The sequence below is a fragment of the Diorhabda carinulata genome, chromosome 1, assembly GCF_026250575.1.
Source record: "Diorhabda carinulata isolate Delta chromosome 1, icDioCari1.1, whole genome shotgun sequence".
NCBI classification, from domain to species: Eukaryota; Metazoa; Arthropoda; class Insecta; order Coleoptera; family Chrysomelidae; genus Diorhabda; species Diorhabda carinulata.
In genome coordinates, this window is record NC_079460.1 from 20,639,681 (window position 1) to 20,662,143 (window position 22,463).

The following is a 22,463-nucleotide window of genomic DNA, read 5'->3' on the forward strand; positions in this document are numbered from 1 at the left end:
CCCAGAATGGAAAGGTATATCGGAGATGTGACTTAATAAAGACATGATAACTTTTATAGAGGTGGATAAATTTCAAAGAATTGTCGACACTGTTTGGATGGCGTTATTAAATTTTGAATACAATTTAAATCACTGTGGAATTGTTCATTGAATCCTCAAAAACTAGTTTAAAAGCAGTGTTGCCGCATAACGGAAATAGACGAGATGAAATATTCTCGTTAAAATTGAATACAGTATTGCATTGCATTGCATTTTTGCTTTACCAAAACTCGATTTCACAAAATGACGCTGTTTCATTTTCGAATTGGACACTCTGGACATAACACTATACAAAGAAGTTTAGCCCAAGCATAAATCACTCGTTACAGGCCATAAAAATGATCCTTCAGTAAATCCAGGTGACATTTTTTTACCACAATTGCACATAAAGCTCGGCCTGGTGAAAATGTTTCTAAAAGCTTATGGCTAAAGATGGCAGAGGATTTATATATCTGAAAAGGAAATTCCAAAACCTAATGGAGCAAAAATTAAAGAGGTAGGTCTACAAATATTGCAACTGATAAAACATAAGAGCTTTGAAGGAAAACTGAATGATCAGAAAAAACCCATCTGGAAGTGTTTTGTAAACGTTGTCCAAAATTTTCTAGGAAATCACAAATCGGAAAATTAAAAAATGAACTTTTACTGTCGTATAAAACTTTGGGATGTAATATGTCCTAAAAATAAATATAATGGACTCTCATCTGGATTTCTTCAAGGAAAATTTGGGTGCTGTAATTGGGTTCCATCATGACAATTTCTAAATAGAGAGATGATATCAAAAGAATGGAGGATAGGAATACTAGCAGATATTCACGAAAATCATAAGTAGTAAGCAATAATATTTCTAATCTCTAAATGTAGCTGTACTTTTTAGGAAAATATTTTTTTCATCTACATATTGTTTAGTGGCTCTAGTATAGTTTATAATTGTTAATGGTAATTTATTAAAATTTTACAAAGTTTTTTGTTAATTAATAAAACTTCAATCGGTTTTGATTATGAAATTTTTGAAGCTACTACAAGGTAGCATAGGAAATTATTGTAAAACTTTCCGAGTATACACCTGCAGGTAATTATTAACTTATTCCATTTAAAAATAAATAAAATGCTAAAATAAACTTGTCGATTGATACCGAATACATTCACCTTTTTTGTATAAGCGATAACAGCTATTTCGAGGTCTGCCATTATCGTTATCCACAGTTTAAAATATAGAAGATAGAATTTTAAAAAACAATATCTTAAAAATAACTTTATTAACATTTTTTATGTTTAAAAATTTCATAATGGAAAACAAACAGCACACTGCTGTTCAAAAGTGCAACTTTTTTAAATAAAATGAAAAATTGGTTACTACAAGCATGAAAATTGATGTTTGAAGACTTATCATGTTTGTTCCGGCAGGATTATCGTTCATCATCCATCCACGTACTACATGCGTGGTTTTTTAGCATGCCAGAAAGAATAGTTTGTGATAAGATTAATTTGTATTTTTAACAACAAATCGAACGGCAAAAAATTTGATTTTGATGAACCGAACAACAAACAGAATGTTTGTGCTTTTCACATTATTATTATTTTATAATATATATTACAATTATTTTCAGACAGTAGTTACCGCTAGAGATTGAACAAAATGTGGCAATAGCAACCTACTTTTTTTATAATTATTCTTTGTTGAAGCTAAATATTATTTTTGCAAATATGCAAAAAATATGCATTTATCAGGAGCTTTGGTGATAGAAATCGTTCAGGGCGGCCTCGAAAAACCACAAAATCTGAAGATAAACGTATTGTATTAATCAATAAACGTTATCGATTACTGACGGACACAGAGATAGCAGCTCAGATCAATGAATCTAGGATTTGCCTTTGAGTACTTCTGCAGGAAAAAGAAGATTGAGAGAAGCTGGACTTTTTAGAAGGGTGGCAGTAAAAAATCCTCTTTCAAGATGTCAAAATAAAATTGAGTAGTTGAGTTAAAGAACATAAAAATTTGATGTATAAGATGTTTTGGAAAAAGGGCGACTGGAGACTTGGTAGATCTTCTTCTTAGATTCTAGTGTTTTTATCCTTTATCCTGTTTGTTATATATCTATCGGATATACGATTTGAAAAAAAATTGGCTTCCATAGGGCCAGCAATAACAATTATAAATACGTCACTGATAATAAATAATAAAAAAAAGATAAACGTAATGTATTTATGGTTTCTTCAAAGCCTTGTAATTATATTGAGATAAACATTGTGAAACAAAATTACTTTTTTACTGACACATTAGAATGTACTGTAGTATACGTTTTATCGATAAATCTACTTGAAATTATCTATAAAATTAGACCAACAATCATAGTTAGTTGAATCCAAAAATCCAAATTGTTACTTAACATTTTTTTGAAAAACCACAAAGAAATTACTGATAGTGGTCGCAAAGACGTTCGGAAATTTATGACAACCATAAAAGTTGATCAATAAAAATTAATAAAAAAATGCGTGAGAACGTTGTTTCCACGAAATTTGGTTGAATCAATCTTTTTCGAACTATTTGAAATTTCGGTCCAGTGGACATCCTGCTTGAAGCCTGTATTTTCCGTTGTTTCCACTAAATATAATCGAGAATAAAATACAGAAACAAAAGTTCAGTGCAACTTACGAGGATGTATTGATATCTAGTTAGCTTAGACCAGTTCCATGCATAAACAAAATATTACGTTACCATAGCAACGAACAATAACTTATTAGAAGTGTCAGTGTAAAGTTTAATGTCAAAAAAATAAACCAGAGTTACGCAATAAATTAAAACAAAAAAGATGTCTACCGGAATAGTGAAAATCGAAAAATTGGAGTATGGAACCATCATCAAGTACCTTTATTTAAAAAGAGTTAAAAGGTAAGCAGTCCCCGAAAATATCGATGCAGTTCATGACATGATTTTATCAGACCGTCCAATTAGGCTAAAACGGATAGGTTAAGATCAAAATCGGGACAAGTAAGCACTCTTCGAAACCTCAAGAATGCCTGTCGGGCTTGTTCAATGCGACTTTACAATACTTTACAAAAACTTTTGACCGGTAATGTGTATTCAACAATTTATTTTTAATTGACCTATAGAAATATGTTTAGCATTCCCAAATATCTTATCAACTACGTCCCTGATTACGTTAACCCGTATGTCAGCGAAATTTTTTTGCATTCAATTTTACCATAGACTGCGTTTCTTTCAAACTTGTTTTTTTACCTTTATGTTTCAAATGCTAAACACAGGATATTGTTTATATAAAATGACTAACGACTGACTTGAAGTTAGCCAAGTGAAAAATAGCAAACGGGATTCAACACCGTTTCTATGAGTGACTTCAACGAAAGTGCAATGAATATAACAATATTAGAATATGTTTTGAATAGAATATTCAAATTTTTGTTACAAAGAATCATTAGTATACATGTGATATTTCATCCAAAATAAAGTGGTAACATATAATCTACAAAAAAAATTTTTCACTCCGTTTGTGTGTATATAAATAAAACTAGTTCCACGGTTTTCATTTTGTACTGAGGATGTTTTATCATTTCGTATTATCAATTTCCGTGTAATCTCGTTATTCTGAATTAAAGGAAGTCTGACATGTCTTGTTTGGATTAGATCACAACGAACTTGAAAATATGGCGTTTATATGTATACAAAAATTCTCTTGAATAAAATAAAGATAATAATTTCCAATCTAACGTAATCAAATATATTTATATACAAAAGGATACTGTAAATAAATATATCTTCATCTATTTAATACCACTGTATTATTAAGTATTATGAAGCAAAACATTAATTTATATTAGGTGTTTTTTAAACATTTACACAGAAGTTTGATACTACATCTCCCGGTATCTCAACAAGTCCGAAGTGAAACCTTTTCTCACAATAACTCACAAAAGAAAAATTCTAAACGATTTAAATCTAGTAATCTAAAAGGCCATATACGGATTCACCTTTTTCCATCCAGTATTCAAGGTCGAATCAACAATAACATATTTTCGTTGTATCTAATGAGTGGGAATTTTATGAATAATTCTAGAATTATTAGTGTATATTGGGAAAAATGTATAAAAATTTATCAGAGGATGTGACAGAATATTGAACACTTCAATAATTTTTTTTAATAAAGATAAATTGTGTTCAATTACATATCTCCCGATTTTCTCTCGTATGAAGTCATCAATAATCATTTGATAATCTTTGAAAAAGTTCGATAAAAAGTAATATCAGACTGATAACTGGCATATCTGCAGTTCTGTATAAATAACACTTACATGTTGTACATAATAAGTATTCTGACATGTTTTATACCCAAATGAATAAAATCTTATCAATCATTTCTACTCCATCAGATCACCATTGTTATACGTAATATGATTATTCTAAACGTTTAAAAGCAAATATATTATTTATAAAATTCGATACGAAAATGTACTATTATCTTCCCAGGGTGACACTACTGTTACATTTAAAAATTAAATATTTAAAATATATTTGCATAACTGTGCTCACATTTTTTGTAATTTCCCAAATATTTGTTATAAGACGCAGTATTATTTAATTATAATTCCTAATATGAATAGAATTATACTTGCAAAAACTATTTTGTGTAGGTGTTTCAATACAAATAATAATCTTAGCGTCCTACGTTCTGGTATGGACGAATCTGTTTCGCCAGCATATTCTACCTACCTATTTATCGTGTTACAATATTCTTACAACAGTTTTCAAATGCTGAGCATTAAAATTCCTTCTATTAAAATGAAACCTTGCAATTTTATTCCTTACATACGTAAATGATGTATATGTATATTATTCTGAAGTACACAATGATAGCAACGAGGTTAAACATAAATATATGAGCAACTTTTTTGAATGACTCACACCGCGTGAAATATTGATATTCCTTTACCAGATATTGAGAGCGTTTTGAATATCAATAATTTAAATAAAAACACATGTTTAATTCAAAATTCTAATTAAGTATTTTAACAGAAACAAAAATTTACTATTAGTAAAACTTTTTGTTATGAAAATAATAATGTATATAAGTAGGAGTACAAATACTAAAATGTACTTCAAGTACTTGAATCTATACAGTATGTTCTTGAATATTTAAATACATGGGCGTTGTTTTAGTGAATATGTCAAAAAATCGAAAGCTGGCCCTTTATACTTAAAGGTTAGGTTATATTGAACAAGAAAAATAAAACAAAACAATATTAAAAACTCGCCTCATTAAACCTTTCTTTGATTTCTTCCCTTTCTTCTAGAGTTATTCCGTTAGTAGCCATAGCACACTAAGACTTCTTAAAACAAAAAATGCGAAAAATCACAAAAACTTAATATTACTCTCTTACACTTGGTGCAAAAGGCACCATCAACATAAGCGGCCGCTTCGAGTGGTGTATGAAGGACAGTTACAGACGTGACACTCTGACAGCGCAATGTTGCCACTACTACACTTTAAGCGAAACAATCTAAATATAAATGACTACTCCCGGCAGTCCCCCTACTTGCTTATCGTCCCATAGCAAAGATAAAACAAGTTGTTTGGAATTACCCAATAATACACCGAATCAATGCAATAATCAACAGCGTTGAAGGGTCAAATGCAATTATCATGTAGATTACTGAATTGATCAACTATTTTTAGTGGTTCGAAAATACCTACGTACCAATACAATTTCGTGACTATTCTCGAGGAATAAATGATTCTTCAGCATATGATTCACCCACAAATAAATCGATACATTTTACATTCAAAGAAAGTAAAACTTAATTGCTTGGGCGATACGTAAAGTATAAAAAATTGCAAATATGTAATGAGGTAACCGCCGTGACCAATTTACAGGGTCCCTTACGGTCATAGTAGAACTCTCGTTTAAATGCAAGTTTTGTACAGAAATAAAATATCGTAATAAATGAATAAATTCTTCTCTTTTGAGACGTTTATTTATAAAACATTTTTCTCTTTTCTAAATAAATAAAATTATACACCTATTCTTTTTCTTCATTCTTGTAAAAAAAGCACGAGTTGTTGCCGCTTTTTATCTATAATAGTTCCCAGGTTCTCAACATATTAACACCTCCTCGTATTATTACGATTAAAAAGTATATTTACCTAGTCTAAATCTGTCTATTAAGAATAGTTTATTGCATATAATTTTCGCCATATTTAGAAACTGGAAGGCTAAAATAAGAGCGATCAAAAAGAGAACAAACTTGTGCTGTTTCTTAGATTTATATTATTTGTACCTAACGTTAGCGTCTAGCATAGAAACGCATAATTTTGAGATACGATTATATTAAATAGGAATAGATTTATACCGGGTAGGAAAAGTCAATAAACAAAACAGTAATGCAGTTGGACATTTTATTTTGCGAGTAACATCGAGCTTAACATTTAAATTCAATATCTACATAGTTTTAACTACGACTTCGTACATAATATGGCGTCTATTACTGTTAATACACTGCGTGAATCACTTCTTGTTTCGTTGGTTTTCTGCAAATATATGGACGGGTATGTTAGATAAAGTTTGACGATTGTTCTTTATTTTATCACTCAAGAAAGTAAAAATGTCTTCAGGCATCACATGGATTATTTGGAGCAATAAATCACGTGGATTGTAGTACCACAACTAATTTGTTTGGATAAAATTTATATTATCTACTACACAGAACCAACGTAACGGATCGCAAATAGGCTTTCTAGCAAAGTCGGTTTTCTTAATGTTTGTGAATGTCCAGGTTTCTTTTTTATCACATTAGCTTTTTACATGTTTTATGAATATATGGTCGTGTTTCAGAGGTTACTTATCTCGGACTAATGATTTTCATTCCACACATAGGTACTTTAGTGTTATTATATTGGAGAAAAGTTGGCCAACTAGAACGAAATAAATCTGCTATATCTCTACCACTTCAGAATGCACTATTTTGCTAATATTTTATTCGTAAACATCGTCTGATATTTTTAGCACCCCGCACATGAAACTCCATGAAATGAGAGATTTCCAGAAAGTACTTGAAATAAACTGACAAAACGTCACGCAATTATGATGATAAATTGAACCAGAAAATTTGCTTATACTATTTGTCATTAATAATTGAATATTTATTAATTTGTGCTACATGAACCGTGAAGAATAATTAAATATACGTAAAAGTCTAAATTCTGGGAATATTCTGAAATATGCAATAAGTATTCCAATAAAACTTTCATTTTCTTTAACGTTTTACTTCTTAGACCTTGTAATATGTTTTTGATGATGATTTGTCTCATTTCTATAAAAATTAGTTTAAAATAGGTAACATGTAAAAATTAAAGTGTGGATCTACTTCGGTCTTTTTCAAAATATGACTTCTAGTAGGTAGGCATCATTTTATCCATGCCAATATAGTTTTATTCAACTTTTTACGTCTTAGATCTTTTAATATGTTTTTTTTCTGATAATTTGTGTCTTTTATATGAAAATTCGTTTGAAATAACATGTAAAAATTGAGGTTTGCATCTACTTTGGTATTTATCAAAATATGACTTCTGGTAGGTAGGCATTATTTTATCCATGCCAAAAATTTTATTGTAATTTTTTACTTCTTAGATATTTTGTTTTCCGTGATGATATGTCTTGATTTTAGGTCACTTCTCAATAAAAATCAGTTTAAAATAACATTAAAATTGAAGTTTCGACCTATTTCAGTCCATATCCGAATATTAATGAAAAGAAACCTAAAATAAAGACAAATCATCAATTAAAACTTCAATTTAATATTTAGTGATGATAATTGACTCTTAGTAGTGTCTCACAGTAAAATCACTACCGCAAGATATTTCAACTAAATTTTTCGCGGATTCACAAATTTATTAAAACGTAGATTACAACATTCCGTTGTTGATAATTAGTTTTGCTTTCTTAAAAAGTTATGGTAGCCTTTTATTTCAATAATCTGTAGTTTGTTGGGCAAAATAGGCTTATATGCAAACCATTTAGGTCCATAGCCTTGTAATTTCTCTCCACTTATTTTGTTTTCTTGCTTTTTCTCTCCAGTTATGGATGTTTTTCTCTTTAAGGTTTTCTTCCAGTACTTCCCTCCATCGTTTTTTTGGTCTATCTCTTTTCCTCTTGCCCTTTGGTATCTTGATATGGTGTAGTATCTATTTCAAGTCTAATTATAAATAAGATACGATTTATCTTTGTTTATTTTAATAAAAGATACATTATACAATATTCAATAAAATAGTTATTCAATTGAAACAATAAATCTTGAAATCAAATGACCACACATTGTCATTCAAGTTATTTCACCACATAAGTAACATTTTGATGGTATTTACCAGAGTATCAGAACTATAGTTCTAATCAGAAACAATCTTTATTAAGTATATACATTATTTCCTGAAAATATATTATTGTTGACTTTTGTGGTATTAGAACACAAGTTATAATTTTGAAAATTAATTAAATTTATATTTCGCACCTCTGCTCAAATATTGTCATCATAAGTCAAAAAATTAGAAAATCTCTTTTATTGTACTATTGGTGCAAAAAAATTTTATCTCAAATAATGTTATGTAAAGAGTTACTATCGCGGTAACTATCAGTTTTTGAGTTATCATCTGACATATGAAAAATAAAGTTAATTTCTAAAGCTTATTACTCGATTGTTTTTTTTTACTTATGACACTATATAAGAGGAGGTGCGATTTGTTATATATACTCAATAATAAGAAAATAAATATAATATTATTCTGAAGTGAAATGAACATATTCATTCCATAGTTCTAAAATATTGAACTATTTTTGCCAAAAAGTATTTAAACTAGATTGATGCGCCTTCTAGAGTCACAAAATATTCTTTTAGTTTTATTCCCTTCTTGTGTGACTTATTATCTTTTTAGATCTTATAAAAAATTAAAAGATATGTATTTCCAAAACAGAAAGTAACAAAAAAACTGGAGTTTAAAAATAGAAATAATTATACATTTTTTAAGCCCATGTTAATAATAATACAGTGAAAATAGGCAGTTGATACGTAATAAACATCTATAGAAGAGATTTGATACAGATTTTTTATATAATCGTGACTATATCTTAATTTATCATTTTCGAACTAATTTTTTAGATCACAAATAACATGAAATTTTGATATAAGTGGGAACTTTTATAACTCTTCTCTGTACATTTTCAGCTATCAGACGAGGATTCCGATTCCTCTTGTACCTAATTCCTTTAACCTGCCTATTTGAACAACTTTTCACTGTATTAACATTTAAATAAATTATGATTTATATAACACATCAAATATTTCATTGAAAATAAAAGCAAATGACTTATAATAGATTCTTTTTGTCTATTTTCTAGTTGGTTAATGATTTTGAGGTCAAATATATTTTCAAAACTAGTTTTAATTTTCTTTGCAAGTTTACAAGAATATCAAATGATTTCTAGAAATGGAACTTTTGTTGTTAGTAATACCTACTCCATTGGTGTTTCAACTACATCTACACTTGGTAAACTCCACTTATATTTATCTACTAAGAGCTGATAAACGGCTGGTGACATTTTATGAATTGTGGTGAAGAAATCAATATCCGCTTCAGTCAAGTCAAATTTGTTACTTAAAGTTAAGCTTAAAACTGTGAAAAATGTTGATGGTAACTGTTCTTTAAGACAGTTCAATATAGTATTTGTATCTGGTTTAGTATCTGCCAAAGATTTTTGTCGTAACATTTTCTTTATACATGCAATATCTCTACTGTGCTGTTTGATTTTTCTTAAATAGTTTTTAGCCAAGTTGGCTTTCTCTGATGCAGCTTTGTTGATGCCAGATGTTTTTACACTAGTGAGTTTTTGTAATGAAGTGTTCTTTCTTAGTGAAGAATTTGATAAGTTATCTTCATCACTAGTAATTTCAATATCCTCTAAAACATTTTTATGAGGCATTCTTCTAAGTTGCGGTTCATTTTCAGTGGATTCATTTTTGATTTGTACATTTGACTCTGGAGATTCACTCCTTTCAAAATTATTGTTTAAGAATTGTTGTTGTTTAGAGCTTGCACTTTTACTGGTTGATGCTTTAGATACGGGACTTTTTGGTTTTTCTTCTCTTTTAATACTTTGATGTGACTGAGAAGGAATAATCATTCCATTTTTGTACACAAAAGAATCAATTTTATTAGATCTGCTGAAAATGGAATCTGTATCTAATATAAAAAGTGACCCATCTGAACTAGCGGGTAATAATTGAATATCTTGCATACCCGTGGATACATACATGTCAGGTTGTTGCTGTTCTTTTTCACATCCTACATCTAACGTTGGTACTGCTCCCAATAATAAGCGTTTCTTTTGACTATTCGGAAACCATTTATCTTCAAAATGATATTCACATATAACTTTGTTTCGAAGTTGGTCTTCTTCTAAATCAAGAAAATGTGGTTTGTTTGCTTTTTCTATCCATAACTTACAACGCTCAATGTGTTTAACTGGATAATGGAAAAAGTGAACATTTTCTGTTGTTTTCGTAGTATTTTGACAATTTTTGTAAGAGCACCGACAACCTCCCATTACAATTAATTTTATTTATTTTTAACAAACACAATAACCTTAAACCGAATAAACCATAACAAATATCAAATGTAAAGCTTCTCACTATCTTTTTCATTGGTTATTTATTGTCACGTGCTACTGCCCTTGCAATGTTATTGGTTTTCATTTGAGTTCCATGGAATAATATACTAACATTCTAGCTAAAAGAAACTATAGATAAAACATATAATTGGTACTTAGACTGTACATTTTCAATTATATATAACCAACTAAAAACAGGAATAGATTATTATCGTTGCCATATCATCAATTTTATCTAAATCGATTCTTGAATCAATTGCTTTAGGAACTCAATCATTGGATAAAATTTTTCCTGGGAAGATTTATTAGCTACCAAAATATAACATAATTACATTATAACTACCAAGAATCTGTGAATAAATTTTTCAATTCGAATCAATCAAATTATAAAATTAACTAACCTCTTAACAGTTATTTTTATTATTTAAATTGAATTAATTGTGTGTAGAAATCTGGAACGTTTTAGCAAAATTGTTTTGTTGGTGCTTATTTGAATAAATTATTGTATTATTGTGTATTAGAGATTAAATTGAAAACAAATTTTCACAGTTATTCTCATGAACTAAATTAAAACGATTATGTGTAGAAATCTCGGAACTCGAACGTTTCATCGAAATTCTTTTGTTTATGCTTATTTGAATATTATAATAAATAATTCCAAAATTTTTAAATTCGGCAACATTGTATGAGCATATTCCTATATTTAACAGCATCGGTCATGTGGTGCAATATAACCAATTGGAAACTTTGTGATTTCTGCCGGCTTTTTCCCAAATAAAAACCAATAACGCCATGCATCCTAATATTTATATTTTTTATATATAATCCCCAGCACATGTTCAGATCTTTGATTGAGTGTATACACATTTATCACATGAAATAGAGCGTTACGTATCTGCTGCGCCATCTAGTAGTGGATAGCATAGTTGCATTTTTCATGGAATATACTGATGTTAACTAAGGATGTAGGAAAATATCAATTTTTATATTTATTGTTTCACAATCTTTTACTTTTAATATCTTTAAGCACCAAGTAAAACTAAATTCTCGTTTACTTCTTTTATTTATTGACTAAAATTATGCAAATCTAAGTATAATTTTTTAACTTAGATCGAGAAGAAGCTTACAGAAAAGTTGATCTTATTTTTATTTCAATTCCAATCTTAGTTTTCGTTAACTTCACTCTACTTAATTTAATATTATTCTATTATCATTGTTTCGCAGGATAGGTTTATTTTTAGTTAATATTTAATATTTCTTTTAAATATGCCTGAAGACGTAGACATTAGATGAATATGGAGTATAGTATAGTGTTTTTTTGGCTTTTAAAGTTTAAGGAGTTGTCTATACTCCCATATGAAGAAAATGTTTTCCTCCTTGTTAACAAGAGAATAGGTTAAAGAAAGAATATGTTTTGTGTGTGTATATATGTTGAAGTCCAATAAAATGAAATTTCATCAGCTTTCAGACTGTATGATATTGATACAAGTTACGTTGAAATCGAATATGGAATAGGAAAAATCATATATAATATGCCTAGAGTTTTTTACTACACACATTTCAGCGGAGGTCATAAAGAGAAAGAGTTGTTAATGGACGAGACATGATTTTTATTGTTTACTTAAAATATGCTGAAGGTTTGTTTTGTGATGTATTCAACTTTTCAAATTTGGGTTTAATGCATATTTTTATTAATGAGAGAGCAATAAAATAATTTTTAATATAAAACTTAGCAAGGCGTTCTTCTTTAGACAAGAATTTTCAATAGTAGGTCACTGTTCAAGATGATATGGGTTACCCTGTACTGAGTCGACGCACACAATGGAAACTGTTAAAAAAAACATTTCGGCTCCTATTTTAGGAAGGAAAGAATACTGTATTATGGAGACTATATAAGAAATGAGAAAGGAGAAATATATTTCATTTAGATGACACATGAACCATGGATCAATTATTATCATACACCAAATAAATTTTGGGCAAAATGAAACTTTGAAATGTCGAATGCAGGCTTTTTTGAATAATTTATCTATTGGATTGAGTCCGCCAACAGAAAAGGATATTATAGTAATGGATAAAGAGAGTTATTACTAGAGACTTCTAAAAAACCTCCCTTCATAAAAAGAAAATAAAAAAATAGGAAATTGATGACTTTGCAGAAAATTGTGGAATTACGGTGGTTAGATTCACCATATCATTGCAAAATAAATCTGATTGAACTGGTGTGGGCACAGATAAAAGAAGTTTCAAGAAAATATAATTCTTTTAAAAGAAGTAATGTTGTTGGAGGCTGGAAAGTATACGATTGCCATATTTTTCACCCCTGAATGCATTAGAATAGAAAAAACCAGGTGGTTCTATTTAAAAAAATAAAGAAATTTGATAATTATGAAGTTAAAGTTTGAACACTTTTTATACACACACTGTATGAAATGAAAAATTTTTCAACATAGATTCAAACACGTCTGACCTTGGTAAAAGCAACCGAACAGAAACCATTTTCATATCTTTAAGGGTATCCACGTATAAAAATAATTTATAAGGATCTTCAACGGTGAAATTTTTTACAAAAAAATGAATAACTCAAAAAGTATGCATTTTTTTTTTCATAAAAGTATACTAAAATTTTACGTAGATTTTAAAAATCTATTAGTATACTGGGTATTGCATTTAAAATAACAAAGTTACGGTCATTTTTGAAAATATTTTTGTTAAAAGATCGCATCCGAAAATTGAAACGTAGAAATTTTCATGATTTTACTAAAAGTATTTTGCCATATACAGATAGTTTTAACTCTTCATGGGACACCCTGCATAATCAGTAGTAACATACCTTGTGGAGAAATAGAACATTTTAGAAAAAATTGCACTTTTTTACCTTCAGCTTATTGGAAGTTATGAAAAAAGTGTACACTCGAAGTATTCATTATTTTTATATAAAAATGTTATTTCATGGTAGAATAATAGGTGAAAAAATATTAGTTTATAGTTTATTTTTGTATTTTTAGGATAAAGGAATGGTAAATAAAACACAAATTAATTATATATGCGTGATTATATTTTAAAATTCATGTTTAATATGAAAATATTCGTAGCATTTATAATTTTCTTAAATTATATTACAAAGTTAAAGAAGTAGGTAACATTTACATGAAATCGAAAAATATTTGGTAACTAAAAATGTGATAAAAAAAGCCTTTCACAAAAATAAATGACAGAATGGAACAAAAACACCTTAACAATGGTATGTTATTCACCTCTCTTAAAATTTAAAGCTCAAAATACCTTTATTATATAAATAAAAGCACATCAGACATACAATAAAAGTTAGATTAGAATGGTCACGGATCAACCATATTCCATTCCACCCTCCCGCTGGTGGGCCAATAACACTAGAGCGTGAAAGGCGACTCTCTTTATTATATAAAATAACAACTATAACAAATTAACGATATAATATTGTACCATTACAAATAACAACATTAAACTGAAATGCCATGTCATAAGTTTGGCATAAGTAAATAGGAGTTTTTCTGTTTTTACTTAATTTTAAATTGTGACGTAGTACCGACCAAATGCCACTTCAAATCGACACTAAAGTTCTCTTTATACATTATATATAATATATATATATATATATATATATATATATATATATATATATATATATATTATATATATATATATATATATATATATATATATATTATATATATATATATATATATATATATATATATATATATACACTTTTATATATATATATTTGTTTAATAACACCCCATTATGAAAAAATGGTAAGTCCACCAAGTTGGAAAATAAAATAGAACGTTCATTAACTACACTTGAAATGAAAATATGTAGGGTAAGATGAACCACAGATAAATAGATGAATTGTACAATTAGTAGAATTTTTTGAAGCAGATGTGTTTCACAACAAACTGTCCAAATGAATTTTCTGGATTTCGAAAAAATTATAAACAATAACTAATATTGTAATTGTGAATAAATTATATTGAACGAATTCGTTGAAATAAGTATCATGTATATAGAGACATCAAGTTGAGGAAGAGAATAATAAATAGAAATAAATCATTTACGGAGTAAATTGAAAATTATTTGGACTTGGGTGCAGTGGTGTTAACACATATACTTCGGCGACCACAGTCGATATTGAGTGGTCACTATAGCAGACCGAATGTTTTGCGGGAACGGGTTGTCATCATCAGAATCTATGTTATATTCAATCTAATGCGAATGTGTGCTTTTCGCAAGGTAGATTATTTTATATTTTACTACTAGAATTGTTCTAAATGAGTGCAACAAACTAAGATGCGTGAAATATAGATATTTTCAATATAGTTTGAAACATTTCAAAATGCTTATAACTGCTATATACATTTTTCATTTTCGACAAATAGTTCACGTCGAAATGAGGTAGATTGTAACAATGTAAGATTTAAAAGACAACTATCTATAGCGTTTTTACAGACAAATTTTTCTAAAATTAAGGAAATTTTTGTTGACTTCTAGATTATTTACTTCTAGGATTAGACACACAGAAATTCTAATTTAATAATGAGAACTGAACACTGATGAAATCAACACTATGTTTATCACATGTACCAAAGAAAGTGCAATCGAAGCTATATTAATTTAAGGACCGCAAGAAACGATTTCTATCGATCTAAAAGATATATAGTTGCGCAAAAACAGTCTCTTGCTTTTGTTTTTGTGTCAACTAGTTTTTATGAAGACTATCCATATTTTAAAAAGAATACACTAGAACCTCGCTATCATTAAACGCATTTTCGTTTGAATTTAGAACAATTCAGTTACTTATTTCCAAGTATTTTTCTTTGATGACAAGTTCCGTCAATTCGAAAATCCGATACGGAGTAGTGGGTAAAAATGTGTGCGTGAATGGGCCAGAAAAACAGGCCACTTCCAAGACACATACAAAAATACTGCTTAACATTACCTCGCGTAAAAATCAGAAGACAGATTTGGACGCGCTAGCAATACCACCAGAACATTCACCTTTAAACATAAGTATAAATAAATGGAGTTACTAACGATGCCGCCAATAATCGATCAATATAAATACAGAGGTTAAATTAAATATCGAAAGAAAAGGAAATAAGCGTACTGTCAATACTGCGCCTTATAGTGAATGAAAAACAATGTCAAATGGAAAAATTACTAGAATTACAGACGACACAAATAGGAATGATTTCAAAATAGAGATCCATTACCTTAACCAATACTGTGACAAAATTTCAAACGATATATATATGATAAATAACATTTTAGTAAAACTGTATAAATAAACTCTAGACGCATTTATTGACCCCCTCTTTGTCAGCAAATAACTTAATGAAAAAATTGTATTCAACTTTTACATTTTACAGATTTGTGGTTCCGTAAGTACCCGGAGTGACCTTGAGAACCGGTACAACACTGGATTAGAAAATATACAATCTATATATTTCAAGACACAACTTCGTTTGTTATATGTTTTCAGTTATTGATTATTGGTCATCGTTATGTGGAACAAATTTTTATTTGAAAGGTATTGACACAAGCTTATAACAATTTAACTGATTTCTATTGGAGGGGACTCTACTCCTTCGTTTACAACAGTGAAATATTGGGTAGCTTAGTACAAATAAAACTGAACGAATTGGTACGATCAAATGTGACCGAACCAGAAATGGTGTAGAAAATCGGAAGATTGTTGACTGAACGTACCTGAGATAGGATGTAATTTCAAACAAGGACATCGCATATTATATAAAAATGACACGAGAAACAGTTATTTTAATCCAGTGTTTAGCTAAATGAAAAAAGCATACTTTTTGTGGTGTTCCATAACTATGGACAGGGGCCCATTAATTCACACCAAAAATAGAACAATCAGTCAGAACTAGTTCCAAATAAGGCGAAGATCGTTTCATCTACATGCTGTCTAATTGTGTGTAGAATTATTTTCCATGATTTTATTGAAGAGGAAAAATTATTAACAGTAACAGATTAGCAAAGAAATCAAGCAAAATGACCACATTTGTATCAGGAGAAAGTGCTGTTTCATCTAGACACTACACCAGTTCATAAATTGGCAACGGTTAAAATAGCTCAGTGGTCAAAGACTTTCCAAGTAATGTCGGCTATTTTGAGAAGCAATACAGTTCTTATGATAAAAAAGGCAGTAGAGCTTATTGAACAAATTGTATAGGAGATTATGATATCTTTGTTGAGTCGGATACTTGTGGCACCACCATAGTATTGAATTATATTGGATTAGGAATTGAAAGTTGACTGAATATGGAATGACCCCGAAAATAAATGATGTATTTGGGTGTTCCTAAGTACCATCGCCGCAACCATGAAGATTTGGACGCAACCTGTTGGTCTGGCACGCCATTATCACAGCTTATTATATACTATTTAATAATATTAATAGTATTTTACAGCTTTTAAGATGAAATACGTAGGTAAGTACAAAACAAATGCACAGTGCAGCACTAGCACTTAGCACCTAATGTGATAATACAAATACAAGTTCATTACAATGTTTGTGATTTGGTAATGTATTACCACATTATTACTACAATATTATTATAATACACCATTCTATGTATTGGTACAACATGCTATGTATAAGTTTAAAACGATTCATCCTCACTCTGGCCCTCGACATGCATATAAATATATTTCTTAATATATAAATAACAAATTTCAATCCAATCGTCGAGAGATAACGTCAAAATGGTCAAATTGTTATCACTTAAGCTAGCTATAAATATATTTCGTGTTAAAGAAAAAAAAAGAGGATGAAATGTTTTAAATGAAAACACATGATGTACAAATTTTTTGGGTTGCCCTAACTTTCATCTATCTACGGTTTTATTTTATATTAGACCTAGGTAATAACATGATGTGGATGAGGAGAAGCAGTATTTGTCCTGATATATAAATTTAATTTAATAATAAATTATAAATGAAAATAAACTTCTCGCATACCGTTCCTCCTCAAATATTTGGCAAATAACATCTGATTTTGGATCTAGTGTTAAAAATTAGGCGAGCCGTCGTCCCCGATGGAAGGAAGCGGCTGGGGGGACGGCAGGTCACATATAATAATTTCATATAATATGTTTATATGTATATGTCGAGACGAGAACAAGCGAATATACCCAATGGTTACCAGAGATAAAGAAGGCGAAAGGGAATGCTCGCTACTGCCCAATTACATTGAACGTTCGCGTATTCTCGTCAGTAGTGAGACTTTTCTGGAATGAAAGGTCTCACAAATATAGGCACCTAAATTTAATCTATGAGTGAACTGTGGAACACTCATTTATTGCTAATCTTGTAGTCCATATCGACAGCGCGTCGTATCCTGCTTATTCTGGTTATCAATATATTTATATATATATATATTTATATTTATATATATATATATATATATATATATATATATATATATATATCCAATAGTTCAAAGCGTATAACAAAAAACGATAAATATAATAAACGAAGTATAAACCACCGACCAACAAGTATATCAACAAATATCGGAGATTTAGTGACAGCTGCGATCCCGAGCGTTAACAACAGTAAGTAGTACTAATATCGCATTGACTACATTACCTACATATTTAATCTCTACCCGAGGCTGCTCTACGTAACGTTTATAAGTAGGTACTTTACCACGGTCTTATTATAATAACCACACAGATTAATGTTTCTGTATCTTCTAATAAATCGAATTGCGACTGTGGCGGATATATGGATAAAATGAATAGGAATTTCGAGGATTAGGTTTGGGGAAGGCGAGAGGAAAACCAGCAGTAGAGCAGGACCGCTGCTGCCATCGCATAGAACGCACTGCTGTAATATTAACAGTATTAATAGTAAATGAAGGAGCAATAGGACGGGGATGGGGAGCTAAACGGCTGTTTCCGTGTGGCTGTGGGACGATAATCGCTCCACGTCTATTTCTGGTATCGTCAATTCGTCGGGGATGTTATCGGCGTATTCAATGGAAGAAGTTTGAGACAACCTCTTAGATAGAGTCGTCTGTTTGCGAAGTACCTCAGCTAAGGAAGTATTGCTGTGTTCTCCATATCGAGCATCTAGGCCCTGTCGGAAAGCATTAACTACTCGGATCTGAAATTAACAAGAAACACCAAAACAAAGAGAATTAAAAATAGGAGATTCCCAGGATGTGACGAGCTGATAGCACATTCAATACTAAACAGTGCTATACTTTCTTCTAGCTCCAACACCGGTTCTCTGTGTGCACTCAATCGAACCATATAACATGCTACTCCATACATTCATATTAAATTTAACCAAATGAATCCAATTCTTCAATATAAACATTATTATTATTATTATTATTATTATTATTATTTTTATTATTATTATTATTATTATACTTCATATACTGGGTGTTTTATATTTTCTCATTTTAAATGTTTAACGAAATTAATTATGGCCTCGTTTGAAACGTTTGTTTATTTCGAAAGAAATATTTTCATTGTTAATAACATGTGGAACCGGCAGGATTGGCAGCCCTATAATCACGCAACTGGAAAATATTTATACGGGAGTGTCAATTTAAAAAAAGTAGAAATATTTCACAACCATCGCGAATCTTGTTAAAAAATAGTGACTTCGACAGGAAATTTTATGATTTAAAAGAAAAAAATTAGCTTGTCAATCTCGTTTATCAGAAAAGATCTGGTTTATTTATTTTAGGTAAGCGTACAGATAAAACAGATTCACAGCAATCAAAATTAACAGTAAATCTAATTATTCTATTTCTAAATAAATGTTTTTTTATCTCGTTCCATATTTCTGATACTGAATCAATCCTTTATCGATATTTTTTCCTTTGCATAAAATAATCATGAAATCATAGTTCCAAGAGCTACAATCCTTTTTTTAGTTCCTAAAAGACTGCAAAGGTTTTTCTCTGACCGTTCTGCATGTAATCCTTTCACTATGAAATATGAACAATATATACATAAATCCCATTACGATCCGTCTAAACGACCTGCAATTCCAATATTTCTTTTATATAGAACAACCTATTCACTTCCTCTACTACTAGACATCCGTTTACCTCTAGAACCATAAGGAAGTTTTCCTATCCCCCTGCCTACGCTTCATTTCAGCAAGCTACTTCTTTTTTACATTTAAATCCTAATTTCACACCAGATAGACGGTTCGATTATAACCTCAAAACCCGCTCTGCAGAGGAAAATAGTCATCTCTAAAATAAAACTTCCGTTATCTGAACTGATATTGACTGATTGATTCATATAAGGTTTTCCTGAAGGTAGATGGAGTTTAGGTCGCCTTCGATTACGTGTTTTTCTCAAAGCAGACTAACTGGGTCCAATAGAAGTTTTTAATGATAGGAAATTGTTTTTCTACAGCAGTGTTTTCCAGATAAACTTCAAGGTACCATTAGAACAAGTGGATCGCGATGGAGGTATATCGATCTCCACATCCATGGAAATCAAACCCGTTGAAGTAAATGGAAGAAAACAGAATAAATGAGTTTAGAGTGATGCCATCTAGGAAGTTTCGAATATCAAATGGGTTTGTTTTATATGAATGCCCACTGCGTGGTCTACAAGGATACTTCCTTGTAATTGGTGCATATAAAGCCATCCCCCTCCATAGCAACTCAAATAGAACACGTTTGGTGTCTGTCGTTTTGTGCGCAATCTTTTCTAATTATCAAGTCCATCGCTAAATGGCTGCACCTGATTCGCGTATACGACAAAAAGCATTTTCCCTGAACAGATCAACAGCATATTAATGGGGTTTATTATCAAATATACACTTGACTAGGAAGAGAAATTGATCCAGAATAATGGGGTTGGGATATACTGCAAACAATAACAACTTTCTTACCAACATCTTACATAAGATTGTGGCAGCAAATGTTGATGCAAAAAAATAGATTAAGATGTTCAAAAGTTTGTGGACATTGTCGTGGCCAGTCACGCTTAAACGCAAAATCAACCAATGACGAAAATGATGAAGACATCGAGATTTAAATATAGGACGTTTTGTCTACAGTAATTATCAATAAAATAGATATCGATTTATTTATATGTTGTATTATTCAAATAACAAATTATGTGCTCTTAAATAAAAAATACCTCTTATTACATGTCGTGGATTATGCCTACGGGGGAACACTTTCAAAAAAAAACCGCCTACCTCGAAAGAGACAAGGAAAGGAATGCATTGTCATATAGTCGCTTTCTCAGCGCTCTATTCCGAAAACGGGTAATTTTACAGCAAAATTGTAACATTTTTTGTAGATAATTCCGCGTCAAACAATTTTTATAATGACCTCTATTGACCTACGCGTAATAGAACGCGAGATATTTGTGAAAAACTGATTTTCGTAGCCTTTCGACACGATATTAATGTCGATTTTTCACATCTAACATGCTATAATAAAGAGATATAAAAAATCAGCTCACTAGGAGTTTTTCCACAGACAAAACCTGAACTATTAATGAATACATGCATACCCAGTGATTTATATAAAAAGTAATTCCGCGATTACAGGGCTTCTAATATTGTCCGCTTCCGGATTATGAGCAAGATATTTTTCAGATAAATAAATATTACTTATCAGTGCCAATGATGAAATTTTGTAAATACAAAGCAAGCTTATACTTAAATGTAATATGAAATAATATCTCCGAAAATTTTTCTCAGAACCAGAGGGCAATAAAATTGCATTTCAAACTAAAGGCACTAAAATAGATGGATCATTTAATAGATTAATACATATTTCAAAAGAAGACGCCTGATAAGATGCAGTGTTTTCAATTTCGTTAACAAATTTTGGAGAAATTGATTGCGACACCCATTAGTATCTACAAATTACAATGTCTACTGTTTTCATAACAATATGCACATTCAAAATTTTATATTTCAATCTACGTTTTTTCAACTATATAACTTTTTACTCTACAACTGATAACAACAGATAGTTGCAGCTTATTTACAGAAGAATATGTACAAAATATCTATTTTATATTTCATACCTAAGATTTTTTACAAATTGCATCACTGAATTCTTTTAACTTTGAATTTACATCTTTATATCTGTATCGTAATTTATCCTGTTTTAATTGAAAAAGATAAAAAATAACAGCTTATAAAAATGATTTGTTCGAACATTCTTTTCTTCAAATACGCACCATTATTAAACGGAATAATTAAAAAATTAAAACAAAAAATAATCAAGGAATTAAAATTCTATTTAAACCAAAATATAATTTAATTATGAATTTTATATAAAGATATTAAATTTTATAATAGGTTCATTCCAACACTTAAAAAAACCATCCTTGTTACGTTGACGATTCTGCGATAATCTTTCCTAGTACGGTTCCGACTATCAGGTTGGAACAAATCTAATGTTTTGATTGTTTTTTTACTGAAAACTAACTTTGTTCTATTGTTCCGACGTCCAGCGGTCGCGGCCCGCCGTCGAGCATTTGTACAATGCTCGTCCCGCTACGGCCAGTCGTCGACGGACGCGTCTCGACTGCCCAAATACGAGTAGAGACGCGTCATTCATTTCTCACTGATGAGCGCGCATTGATATACTGAGAGTAGTAAAGAAAAATGTCCAAAAAAATTCCGCATATTAATGACGAATTATTAATAGATCAACCTACAGGAGCTGAGACATGCAAGGACTC

General features: G+C 30.1%; 3 protein-coding genes across 8 annotated transcripts in view; all 3 read right to left on the reverse strand.

Moving 5' to 3' along the window:
- LOC130898168 (plastin-2) overlaps window positions 1–5,598 on the reverse strand; it is a 28,838-nt gene extending 23,240 nt beyond the window's left edge. Inside the window, exon 1 of the mRNA XM_057807250.1 lies at window positions 5,311–5,598. Within this exon, the coding sequence (XP_057663233.1) occupies window positions 5,311–5,370 (60 nt within the window). The 5' untranslated portion in view covers window positions 5,371–5,598. The remainder of the gene's footprint in view (window positions 1–5,310) is intronic.
- An 848-nt stretch (window positions 5,599–6,446) lies between these two features.
- Window positions 6,447–10,756, reverse strand: LOC130896300 (uncharacterized). Its single transcript, XM_057804301.1, has one exon. The coding sequence runs from the start codon at window positions 10,648–10,650 to the stop codon at window positions 9,559–9,561; it is 1,092 nt and encodes a 363-aa protein (XP_057660284.1). The 5' UTR covers window positions 10,651–10,756; the 3' UTR covers window positions 6,447–9,558.
- A 4,809-nt stretch (window positions 10,757–15,565) lies between these two features.
- LOC130893009 (plasma membrane calcium-transporting ATPase 2) overlaps window positions 15,566–22,463 on the reverse strand; it is a 150,881-nt gene continuing 143,983 nt past the window's right edge. For all 6 annotated transcript variants that reach the window (XM_057798873.1, XM_057798887.1, XM_057798883.1 and 3 more), the window contains one exon: window positions 15,566–18,885. In XM_057798873.1, coding sequence (XP_057654856.1) covers window positions 18,664–18,885 — 222 coding nt within the window. In that variant the 3' untranslated portion in view covers window positions 15,566–18,663. The remainder of the gene's footprint in view (window positions 18,886–22,463) is intronic.

Excerpts from the sequence above, each read along its gene's own strand:
- LOC130896300 (XM_057804301.1), bottom strand. The coding sequence starts at position 10,650 with ATGGGAGGTTGTCGGTGCTCTTACAAAAATTGTCAAAATACTACGAAA.